Below are 13,080 nucleotides of genomic sequence, written 5' to 3'. Positions count from 1 at the left end.
TGTGAATGAGAAAGAGAAGTTACTTCAGTTTTGGAAAAGCATCAGATTCCACGTGCTTAACACGAACATCTAATGCCGCAATCTTATCACTGAATGTTTTGGCCCATTCATCTTCAAAACAGTCATCAGTATTGAGGTTTTCCATCTTTCCTTCGCTTGTTTTCATCTTCTGAAGGAAACCTGATAACTCTCTGTACAGCCTAATTAGTCTCTGTTTCTCTGTTGGTGCTATCTGATGGCCCCTGGTGACATTATGCAACTGCTGGTTTGGGTTGTCGTCATCAACAGAAGCATTTTCAACATTAGAAAGCCGTTTCTCTATGTCCTGTAAAATCCCAGCAGCTGTGTCATACTTTTGCAGCCATGCAGTGCCTGATTTTTGTAATTCTTGAGTGCTTGCTTGGATCCCTTCCACAGAATGGACCAAATCCTTCTGTGCACTTTCAATTTTTTTCACTTTATCAACTACAGTCACTTGCTCTGCAACCGTTTCCTTCACAACGCTTTCAAGAGCACTGATGTCCTTTTGCAGCATTTCCCTTCTCTCACGGGACTCCTGTTCTCCATATGCCTTGCTTGACTGCAATTCTTGAGCAAATTGAGAAGTTTCCTGTGAGACCTTATCAAGCTTGAAGAAGGCTTCCTTGATTTTCTCGCTAATGTTCCCAATCTCCCTTCCAAAGAGTTCATCTTGCTGTTCAGCATGGGCTTGCCTCTGACTAATACTGTGCAACTTGGAATCTAAGGACTCGCTCATTTCACTGATTGCATTAGCCAATTCTTGCATGGTGGTCTCTGTTATTTTCTTGTGTTCTTCCAGCTCATACTTTTCTCGGACTGCAGTGGCTTCTGCAAAACATACAGATTTTCTCTTCTCCTCGTGAATACCTTCTACAATGGTCTTGGCATTGTTGACTTCGTCCATCATCATCTTGGCATTGTTGACTTCGTCCATCATCAGTCGTTTCCACCCATCAATATGACCTAGAGATTTTCTCTTCTCATCTTGAATTCCCTCAACAATTGATTTGGCATTGTCAACCTCCTCCATCATCAGTCGTCTCCACCCTTCGATATGGCCTACAGATTTTCTCTTCTCATCTTGAATTCCTTCTACAATTGATTTGGCATTGTCTACCTCCTCCATCATCATCCGTCTCCAACCTTCAATATGACCAACAGATTTTCTTTTTTCCTCTTCAATCAATTCTACATGTGATCTAGCTTTGGACACCTGACCCTCCAGCTCTTTGGTATACTTCGTGTGAGTCTCACCAAAAACCTCGGTAATATGCTCAGAAAACGAGACGCTCTTTCTTTTCACCTCAGAAATCTCATCCAACGCCTTGCCTGCTTCGTGAGCAGCAGCTGCTGCCTCTGCAGCAGCTGTAAGAGCTGCTTCTCTCTCCTTCTCTGCCATCATTATTGAGCCTCTCAGACCTTCTCTTTCTCTTTCAATACCTTCATGAAATTGCACAGTTTTAGATTTTGCATCAGACATAAAGGAGATGGTAGTTTCTGTCTCCTTCCCCAGGTGATCCCTCATCCTTAGCAATTCAGCAAGAGCAGCTGCAGCTGCTTCCTTCTCTGACATCAACTTTTCTTGAATCATTACACTATGTCTCTTCATGTTTGTCATTTCTGAGTGAAAGGTTCCTATAGTTACTGATACAAACTCTTCCGCTTTCTGAGAAGCAGCTGCAACCTGAGCCAAGGCAGAGGCTGCATGTTCCCTGTTCTTCTCAATAATGGCAACAGTACTTTGCACTTTGGAACGTTCCTCATCAAAAGTTTCCTTCTTCTCTAGCAAGCTCTCCAGATGAGAGATTCTTGTCTCCAAGCCATCCAGTACAAGCTCTCTTAGGGACTCTTCAGATTCAGCATTGTTTTGTTGTTGCTGCTTAACTTCTCCCCACTGGCTTTCAAGTTCTTCTAGCCTATCATCACACGCAATCCTCATGCTTGTGAGGTCTCGTCTTACCTCTTCCAGCCCTCCAAGGTAGAGCTGAGAAAGCTTCTCGATCCTTTCCATAAGTGCTCTATCTCGATTTCCATCCTTCGCACCCCCTCTTAGCATCTCAAACTCTTCATTCCCCCTTCTGACAGCTTCAACTTCTCTGATCCTTGCTGCAGATTCTTCTCTCATGCCCTCAACTAGCTTTCTTAGACTTTTATTCTCACGTATAAGATCATCTCTCACCTTCTTCAGGCAATCAATGCTCTCCTTTACATCTTCTCCTTCTTCCTTCAATCTTCTTATGTTCCCTCTTAAGTTTTCGACCTCAAGTTCAATATCCTTCTTGAAGTCCTCATTGTCAATGCGTGTCTGCATGCTTTCCTTCTTAAAGTACTGCAACTGTTTCTTCAAGCTTCCATTCTCTGTCTTAAGCAAATCCTGCTCTTTGCCAATAGCTTCTTTGGCCTTCTCAGCTATCTGATTGAGCTGCTCCATGTTGTCCTTAATCTCTTCTCTCCCTTTAATAAGTAGGTCTACCTCAGTCCAAAGAAGCCGAAGCTCGGTCTTCATGTCAGCCATCACCTTCTCTTTTCCACCTGAAACTATTTCCATTGGCTGTGAAAGACGTCTTTCAATTTTCTCTTCAATCAATGCCTCAATTTGTTGCCTTTCAGCTCTCCTCAACCTTTCAGATTCTGCACGTAGCTCAGTCTTCAACTCTGCTAGAGCCTTTTCTTTGCTTCCTGAAGCCACATCCATTCGAGGAGAAAGCCTCTTGCTTATCTTCTCCTCGATCAAACCTTCCATGTGCTGTTTTTCAGCTCTCCTAGCTTTTTCAGACTCATCACGGAAGGCATCAAACCTAGCATCAAGCTCTTGCCTCAAGCTCTCCAGATCCTTTGACATTCCAAGTTCTAGAAGATCCAAATCCCCTTTCACGCCTTGACTCATATCCTGTACTCTCTCCTTCACATCTCTGTTCAGAGAGAATTTCACATCTGTCATCAGGGAATCTACCTGCCGCTTCAAGGAGTCAATCCTCGCAGTGCACTCTTCCAGTCTGCTTTCCAACCTCTGCTTGGAGTTTTCCTTTCTTGACTCTGTCTCTGCCAAGAGTCTCTCAGCTTTGTTCAGCGCTTTGGTAAGTTCTTCCAATTTCTTTTGCACCTCAACCTGAATATTTCCCTTCATACCCATTAGCTCCTTCTCTGCATGATCTCTCCAACTCATCATTTGTGTTTCAACCCCCTGCACTCTGCACTGCCATGTACCCACTTCCTCCTCCACTCTGGATGTAAACCCTTCAACTGATCTTTTCAGATCTCCAACTAAACTCTGCAAGCTGGTAATCTTCTTCTCAAGTGCTTCAACTTGCAAACCTTGAAAAACCGGTGTATGAGGATGGATCGCTTCCTCACCTGATCTCTTGGTGTGTTTTTCTTGACTTAACTCCCTCTGTTGCAAAACTCTTGGACTCTTTGGTGTGGACTTCACTGCACCATCTTTAGAAAAGCTTCCATTAGACTCATCTGAATCAGAAACAATGGCTTGCCTTATTGCATTGTCCATCACAGAAAGAATTCCTTTTTTTTTATGTTTTTTCCTACTTGAACCACTCGAAGAGTGCCCAGGTGAGGAACGGGCACGAAGCATTTCGTGTGAGAGTTTTTGCTCCACAGCCGGAACAATCTTTCTGGTCCAAGCATCGTCAGCTCCAGCTTTAAAATGTTCCTTTTCTGGTGAATTATTATCTTCATTTGAGGGGGGATGAAACTTGTCTTTGGCAGAAAAATCCACATTCATGTCCAGGAGCTTATGAGACGAACTGAAATTTGAATGCAAGTTTCCAAGACAAGGAAGACTCTCTTCCGAGCTTCCCTGTTCCAGGAGGCCTGCTTCATGGCTCTTTCCTGTGGACAATCTTACTTTTGAGGGCGAGCTTCCACATGTATCTTCATCTGTGTTGGGGCAGTGGCGTTGTAAATGGTTCAATGTCCCCTGTAATCTTTTCTCAAAATAGTCAGCAGCAAAGCGAAACCGTCTTCCTCCTATTGTCCTCTTATCTGCTGATGATTTGACATCATCTTCAACAATAGAGCTGTCTGCATAATCCATCCTCTCTCTACTTTTGGAACGCCAGCTGCCAGACAATTTATCAGTGGTCGGAAAGCTGGCCTCGGTCTCTCCCCTTTTGGGGCTCAAATCATCCCTTCCGTCCTCAAAAGACTGGAGGTGGGAAGCAAGAAGGGCACAACCTCCAAGGATGGCTTCAGCTCTTTGATCTGGAAACATAACTATCTAATTACGCATTTTCTTGAGTTAGGCCAATCTTTATGATGGAAATATTCATTTACCATTCTTCTTGTGTGTTTAAACGAGAGATGAAGTTTGACGTTACGCGTTTACATGTTATCCACATTGTGCTTATGAATTCAATCTCCCTGCTCACAAGCAAGGAAATGAAGGTAATCATATCAAAAAACCAATTGGAAAAGCAGTCTCATCTAGTGAAGGCTGTCATATGACACCGATATGGAGCAACTCTCAACTGTGTGAACACATGGTGGCCACACATACTACTATTACAGCAAAAATGTAGGAGACCTGAGTTAAGCACTCGTTGCTGCTGCCTCCCTCGCCATCGTTATTGTCCCCCCCCCTCCAACCCCCAAAAAGCCCCGCACTCGCGCTCTGCCCGCCCTTGCCCATGCTGCCACAGCCCGCCCCTGCCTACGCTCGCATTCAGCCCGCCCAGCTTGCTCCCGCCCGTGCCCATCTCACCCCGCCTACGCTCAGCCGGCTATTCCTCCCCCCACACACCCCCACCCCCCCCCCCCGTGCTGCTCTCCCCTCTTCCCCTTGGAGGAGTTGGTGGGCGCCATTATCCGCCTTCCGACCCAAATCCTTCGCATTCTTCCCCTCTTCATTCGCCCTCACAACAGCAGACACAGCTGGAGGATTCTGCTCCGCCACAAAGGGAATCGAATGAAGTCCCCCTTGCCAAACTCCACAGAACCAACCATCCGACTTGCTCTTTTGCTGATAGAGCAAGCGATCTTGGTGGCGCGCCTTCAGGCCAGCTTTGTTATCAACAAGATAATCGGCACCCGACCTAGCAGAGGAGAAATGTGTGACCTCCTCCAAGCCCACCCTTAAGCAGAGGTGAGAAAGATTATCGACATTCAGCTTCTCGGGCGCAGCTACTATGAACTTCCGAGATGGCGTCCAAGGTCATTGCGATGAGCCCTGTCACAAAGTGATGACGTAGCAAGACCACCTAGCAGATGGGAAATGAATTTATAACTTGTCCCAACTTATGGTCCCTTTTCGACGGGGCCCAAGGGACACAAGGCTATTCCTATTTGAAAGGAAATGCACGCACATGGTGGTCCATTCTTTTGTAACGAAAAGAAGCACCGACAAAGTGGCTAAAGTACAAGCTACTTTTTATTTCCTCTTGGCTCACTCAAGAGTACGAACATGATGTGATTACTGCTTGGAATCATCTTCGGATGACCAAGGGAGATACTTTGGATATTTATTGAGAGAGATTTTGGATGCTTTACTACCTGCCTCTTCTTTTAAAAATATCACCTTTAAGCAGCAAATCGAGCGATTTTGTTGTGGACTTGCCAAAGAGATCCGAGATTACTTGTCACAAATTGATGACGTGGCATGACCACACGGGCAAGACCAATGTCACGTGCACATCTAACCCTATGTGTACGTGGACAAGCTACTTCATGACATAAGTTCAGTTCAGTTAGCTTAGGAAGTGATCTGGCACTTTTGTGAGTCTGTTCGCAGACTGTGCATGTCCAGACACTTAGAGTAGATGCATATCCTCTGGTTGCACATAGCATGGTCATTAGATTACCATCAAAACCCATCAGGAGCATTTTTACAGTGCATAGACCTAGTTTCCCTATTTTTGACATTTTTCACTTATTATTTTTAACTTACTTTTATTGGGAACTGGGTAGGGCAATTTGGCCAATGAAATATATAAGCAACCTAGCGCTAGCACTTTCTGGCAGAAGAGGCAGCAAGAACACTCTGTTCAACAGGCAACTCCTCAGCAAGACCCCCATCAGTAAACCTAGCATTTTTGCTACAGCAGAAGCCTAGCGTTTTTCCCTATAGCAACCTGGCGTTTTTGCACAGCAGATCAGCCCGGCAACAGCAAGATAGCAGATCAGCCCTAGCGTTAGCAGATTTACACCGCAAGACAATTTTCAGCCCTAGCGTTTTTGCATCAGCATAGCGTTTTGCAAATTCACCGCGACGGAACACCAAGAAGCATCAGCGTTTTCAGTTTTTCAGCAGTTAGATCCCGCAGTAGAACCCCCGAACCTCGCAGATCTCACCTTCCCGCAACAAATCCTCGCCACACATCAGATCCCCGGTAGTTTGCACTTACAACCCGGAAAACGCAGATTTCAGCGTCTGCATTTTCAGCGCGTCGTCGTTGCATCTAGTCATCGTTGTCGTCACCGACATAGAGTCAGAATTCAGCAGATAAAGATTTGCAGATTTCAGCCTTAGCGTTTTCAGATTTCAGCCCGTCTCATCGTCGTCCTCGTCGTCGTCAACATCGTCGGCAAGTCCAAAGCATTTTTGTGCAATCAATAGTAAACCGCTCTCACCATAGAGATTGGGGCCTTCGGAGGAGGGTTTTGACAACGCTCTGGTGTCGTATTCTTCTCTCTCTATCTCTCAGTCTCAGCACCTTCATTCACAGTGTTTATCCACTTTGTTTATGTCCATTGCACTCTCTCACTAAAGGAGCGGAAGGCTCTCCCTTCCGTAAGTAAAAGGAACCCTAGAGCACAGTTCGGAGCACTCATCTTGAGCAAAGTTCAACATTCACTTCCGCTGCACCTTACATTGGTATCAGAGCTTTGGCAGTGTTCTGTATCACTCAAGGAAAGAACCGCATAATTTTTTTTTGCTTGTTGTGGTCGCATGTAACCCAAATCCTCTTGGACATGTCGATTACTAATCGTGTTTTTGAAGAGTGACAGGAAACCCAAGAAAGAAGGGCTTGTCTAGCCTCCCCTTGTGCCACTTTTCACTCATTGAGAGCGGACCGTGCACTTAGCGGCCGCCCAATCAACGTGAGGTGGGAAAAAGCAACCTTGGGGTGAGCGCAAGGCCGCCAAGGGGTGCGAGAAAAGCTCGGGTAAAGAGAAGATCCTTCTCTAACACAGATTGCAAGCTAAAGAAGAACCTCAAGACCCACAAGACTCCAGACCCTCAAGACTCGAGAACCAAGAACCCAAGACCCACGAGAACCCAAGTTCCTCGTGAACTTAAGAACCCAAGACTTCAGTGGATGGTTATCACCCAAAGCGAAATGGATACTTCGCATGGAGGTGGTGAGCATGGGAGTGGCGAAGAAGAGTTTTCCCCACCAGGAGGTTTTTCCGACCCTCCCCCTTCCCCATCTACACCAAGATTGCACTAACTCCTCTGGAGCTTTTCGACAAGATAATGATGGACATGAAGTTAAAACGCGAAGCAAGAAAAGCAGAAAGAAAGGCAGAACACGAACAATGTCACGTGACACATCCCAACCCTATGTGTCCGTGGACAAGCTACACCACAACAGGGTTCAGTCAGTCCGATCAAGTTAGATTAGCAGTGATCTGGCACTTTTGTGAGTCTATTCGTAGACCGTGCATGCCCAGTCACTTAGCATAGATGCATATCCTCCGGTTGCACACAGCATGATCATCGAAATTCCCATCAGAATCCATTAGCATCAGTTAGGGGAATTTTCTAGTGCATTTAGCCTATTTTCCTATTTATTGGGATTTTCACTTATTATTTTTAAGTGACTTTCCAACAAAAGTAGGTAGGGCAAATTTGCTAAGTTAATATATAAGCAAACCCAAGTTAGCACTTTCTGGTAGAAGAGGGAGCAGGAGCTTCCCGCTCAACAGGCAACTTCTCAGCAGTACCCCCCACAGCATCAGACCCATCGCCATACCTCCCTCTTCTACAGCATTTTTCATGGATCCCCCATCGCCTTGCAGTGTCCCCCTTGTGGCAATAGTACCCCAGCAGTTCAGCCCAAGGCCTAGCGTTTTGGCTTGCAAAAACACCACCAAATCAGCCAGCGTTTTTCTCACCAAAAACGCCAGCCCAACAGCAGTTCTCAGCGTTTTGTTCTCAGCCTTTCCAGCGTTTTCAGCCCCATCTAACGCTAGGGAATCTGCAGTTCAGCCTTGAAGAAAACGCAGGTTTTCAGCAGTAGAACGGTAGCAGATCAGACCCCCATTCAGTTGCAGATGATCCCCCAAGTTTAGCCTCGAAAAACGTAGCCAAAACAGTCATTTTCAGCCACCGAAACAATCCCTGAATTCAGCGATTAGAAGCCTACAAATTTCAGCCATCGAGTCGTCGTCGTCATCGGCATAGTCCAAGTTGCATAGTCCATTGCATACGCATTGTACACCTTTGTGCAATCAAGTTAGACCACTCTCGCCGACGAGAGTGGGGCCTTCGGAGGAGGGTTTTACAACCTCTCGGGTGTCGTATCTCTTCTCTCTCCTTCTCTGTCTCATTCACTTGCACGCATAATATCCACTCACTTTGTTCGTGACCACAGTACTCTACAAGACGGAAAGCTCTCTCTTTCCCTAAGAACTAAAAGGAACCTTGAGCAATAAAGATCACTAATCTTGAGAAAATACAACATTCGTTCCGTTGCACCTAACATTGGTATCAGAGCTTTGGAAGTGTTCTGCATTACTCAAGGAAAGAACCACAAGAATTTTTTTTGCTTGTTGCGATCGCACGAACCCAAGTTTACTTGGGCGTAGCGATTCCTAATCGTGTTTTGTTGAAGAGTGACAGGAATCCCAAGAAAGAAGGGCTTGTCTAGCCTCCCCTTGTGTCTCTTTTCACTCATTGAGAGCGGACCGTGCACTTAGCGGCCGGCCAATCGACGTGAGGTGGGAAAAAGCAACCTTGGTGTGAGCGCAAGGCCGCTAAGGGGTGCACCTGCAGAAAAGAGTAGAACTCGGGTGAAGAGAAGAACCTTCTCCAACGCGATTTGCAAGCGAAAGAAAACCTCAAGAACCCCAAGAACCCAAGACCCTCAAGACTCAAGAACCTCAAGAACTCGAGAACCCAAGAACCCAAGAACCAAGACCCTCAAGAACCCAAGTTCCTCGCGAGCTTAAGAACCCAAGATCATAGTGCATGGTCGTCACCCGAAGAGGAATGGATACTTCGCATACAGGTGATGAGCATGAGAGAGGCGACGAAGATTTTTCCCCACCAAAAGACTTTTTCGACCCTCCCCCTTCGCCATCTACGCCACGAGTTGCACTCACTCCTATGGAGATGATGGTCAAGTCGATGTTGGACATGATGGCACAACAACAAGAAACGAATCGAGTTGCATTGGCACAACTCGCAAGCAAAGCAGAAGCACAAGAAGCCAAGGACCGCGAGCGCGATGAAAGAAACACCACTCTTGTGGCAAAACAAGAAGAAAATCGCCTTGCTCAGGAGCGTGATCGCATTGCTCTTGCCGCAAAACAAGAAGAAAATCGACTTGCTTTCGAACGTGAGCGCAGGCTCAAAGGGAGATTCGTCATCAAGAATTTATTTCCCACATCCTAGCCTCGAAGACCGAACCACCCAAAGATCGTGGGAGTTCGTCAAGTGACGCAAGCCACGACGCAGATTCTAACCATCCAGTTACAGAAAAGTTGACTTTCAGTAAGTATGACGGTAAGATGGATGCTACTGTTATTCATTCTTGGTTGCATCAATTCAATGCTTATTTTGCGACAACTAAGAAGACAAGCAATAGCAAAGTTTTGACGGCAGCTATGTACCTTGCCGGTGATGCCATTAATTGGTACCACGCATGGCAAGAGGCACAGCTAGCCGCGCATCTAGAGGCAAGCGACGATGTCACGCCCCTCTCTTTTAGTTGGGCTGATTTCCAAGACAAGCTCAAGGCGCGGTTTATGCCAGCTCAGTATCTTGCACGATTGAAGGACGATTGGCGCGCTCTCAAGCAAAATGGTATGCCGGTTATGTCTTTTTCTAATCGTGTTTTGCAGCTAGGTACCCAACCACGCATGTCGGATGAAGAGCGCAAAGACGCTTTTCTATTTGGATTGGACGAGTATATCAAGTACGATGTCGAGGTACTCGATCCAATCGATCTCAACAAGGCGGTAGCGATTGCTCTCGCACACGAGATAAAGCACAACAAGGGAAAGCCTAAGGAGAACAAGACTTCCACAAGTACCTCGCAGACCCCTCAGAACGGTAAGAATGGTAAGAATGATAACTCTTCTAACCAATCTTCCAACAGTCTCTCATCAAAGAATTCTTTCAATGAATCTAAGGGTAAGGCTAACACAACTGCTAAACCTAAGCTTACTCCAGATGAAAAGGTAGCACAAGGAATTGTAGGAGGATACATCACTTTGGAAGAACAAAGCACTTATTCTAAGGAAGGTCGTTGTTTTCATTGTCACATTAAGGGTCACATAAAAAGAACATGTCTTAAACTTGAATCGAATGAATCTAAAGAACCCACAGCACCCACTACATCTGTCAATGCAATGAATGATAACACGGGTGTGCCCAAAGTTTCTCACGACCCTCTCATTGATGATTCTCTCATTAAATGTTATGGTCGTACATCGGGGCACCATTTTGTCATATTGTTTGACCCAGGTAGTATGCATGATGTGATCAGCCCCTCTCTTGTTGAGAGAGCCCACCTCGAAGTTAGTCCGAGATCTCCTATCGAGGTCTCTGGCTTTCGTCCTGGTATGGACGCTCTCTTCACGAAGGAATGCCTTGATGTGTTGTTTGCGATTCAACAGACTACCTTCACTAGAAGATTTGTTGTTTCTCCTCTCTCAGGATGTGATATGATTTTAGGCATGAAATGGTTTCGTGAAATAAACCCTCTCGTTGATTGGGAGGCTAGCACTTTAACTCTCAATACCAAAAGCAATTCTCCTACTGTCTTTCATGGAGTGGACACTGCTCCTTCTCCATGTCTCATTGCTAATATGCAGGACAAGGTTGAAAGGATTCGAGATAAGGAGACTCTCTCAGTCTCTTTTTCTCCACAGCATGATATACAAGATTTGCATGATTATGAGAAGCATGATGATTCGAAGGATAATGATTTGCAGGATGATTTAGATGAAAAAGATAAGCATGATGAATTGCATGAAGATGATGTGATTGCTCACAAGGATGATGTGTTAAGTGGATGCTTTTTCTAGCAAAGCTAACCTCGTTTCAGATTCGATCAATCACCAAGAACTTGGCTTTCGAGTCGAGATCCACAGATCCCCCACAAGAAGATTCGATAGATCCCGAAGAAGCAATCTTGGCTCTCGAGCCTAGGTCCACAGAACCCTCACAGGAAGTATTGCGTGTTCGCATGATTGATATGCACGCATTGTTCGAGTGTTTTATTCGTGACGGTTTCCTGTATTTTAGTCAGCATCGTTGTGATCCCTTTTCCTAGGCATGACATATTGTATGTTGAGCACGTTTCTCTCATGGATGAGCACGAATGTATGCGGATTGTTCATGAAAAGCTGAAAAGTTTGTATGTAAGGAAGTCACATTCCACGTCTCTTCCTTGGCATGACACAATTTCCGAAAAATCGCATGATAGTATGAGCACCAAGCATGGGCATTTCCATTGTGATTTGCCACAGTGGATTGATTTCAATCAAACAGAAAAGATTCGAGCGCATTGTTTGCATGTGTTTGATGAACGGGTTGTCACTCCGTCTCCTACATTGCATACACAGTCTTTAGAGAAGACAAGATTTTTTTCCTTCACTTTACATGGAATGGGTATGTTCATGGTTTTGTGTTGGAGATGGTTTCAGGAATTTTCAGCCATGGAGACTTTTGAAGACGAAAGAAGCAGATCTCTACACGAAGTTGACGCAAGAAAGGAGATTCAGAAGACTTTGTGTCGCTTTCGGCGCGGCCCAAAGAAGCAAGCGTTGCAGACATTTATGAAGTTCAAGTACCGTAGGACCCACACATCAGAGTGGGCCGGCGAAGAGTCCCTTCCAGGATTCCGAATGTTGTTGGCGATCTCCCTCGACGCCATACAGTTCGGTACCAATACCTCACTTTGAAAAGGAGGGGATGTCACGTGACACATCCCAACCCTATGTGTTCGTGGACAAGCTACACCACAACAGGGTTTAGTCAGTCCGATCAAGTTAGATTAGCAGTGATCTGGCACTTTTGTGAGTCTATTCGTAGATCGTGCATGCCCAGTCACTTAGCATAGATGCATATCCTCCGATTGCACACAGCATGATCATCGGAATTCCCATCAGAATCCATTAGCATCAGTTAGGGGAATTTTCCAGTGCATTTAGCCTATTTTCCTATTTATTGGGATTTTCACTTATTATTTTTAAGTGACTTTCCAACAAAAGTAGGTAGGGCAAATTTGCTAAGTTAATATATAAGCAAACCCAAGTTAGCACTTTCTGGCAGAAGAGGCAGCAGGAGCTTCCCGCTCAACAGGCAACTTCTCAGCAGTACCCCCCACAGCATCAGACCCATTGCCATACCTCCCTCTTCTTCAGCGTTTTTCATAGATCCCCCATCGCCTTGCAGTTTCCCCCTTGTGGCGATAGTACCCCGGCAGTTCAGCCCAAGGCCTAGCGTTTTGGCTTGCAAAAACGCCACCAAATCAGCCAGCGTTTTTCTCACAAAAAACACCAGCCCAACAGCAGTTCTCAGCGTTTTGTTCTCAGCCTTTCCAGCGTTTTCAGCCCCATCTACTAACGCTAGGGAATCTGCAGTTCAGCCTTGAAGAAAACGCAGGTTTTCAGCAGTAGAGCGGTAGCAGATCAGCCCCCATTCAGTTGCAGATGATCCCCCAAATTTAGCCTCGAAAAACGCAGCCAAAACAGTCATTTTCAGCCACCGAAACAGTCCCTGAATTCAGCGATTAGAAGCCTACAGATTTCAGCCATCGAGTCGTCGTCGTCACCACTGTCGTCGTCATCGACATAGTCCAAGTTGCATAGTCCATTGCATACGCATTGTACACCTTTGTACAATCAAGTTAGACCACTCTCGCCGACGAGAGT

At 45.7% G+C, this 13,080-nt stretch overlaps 1 protein-coding gene across 2 annotated transcripts in view; it reads right to left on the bottom strand.

Moving 5' to 3' along the window:
* Positions 1-13,080, bottom strand: part of LOC147465697 (uncharacterized) — a 45,819-nt gene that overhangs the window by 18,669 nt on the left and 14,070 nt on the right. The window contains exons 2-3 of one of the 2 annotated variants that reach the window (XM_086521443.1): positions 4,312-4,398; positions 24-4,239 (exon numbers count right to left, since the gene is read on the bottom strand). In XM_086521443.1, the coding sequence (XP_086377569.1) occupies positions 24-4,072 (4,049 nt within the window). In that variant the 5' untranslated portion in view covers positions 4,073-4,239; positions 4,312-4,398. The remainder of the gene's footprint in view (positions 1-23; positions 4,240-4,311; positions 4,399-13,080) is intronic. The other variant, XM_086521437.1, reaches the window with a different exon arrangement.

Source organism: Adiantum capillus-veneris, chromosome 1 (assembly GCF_014529385.1).
Source record: "Adiantum capillus-veneris isolate H3 chromosome 1, ASM1452938v2, whole genome shotgun sequence".
Classification (NCBI taxonomy): domain Eukaryota; kingdom Viridiplantae; phylum Streptophyta; class Polypodiopsida; order Polypodiales; family Pteridaceae; genus Adiantum; species Adiantum capillus-veneris.
Note: the sequence above shows the minus strand (reverse complement) of the source record. Positions and strands in the feature narration are given on the sequence as shown.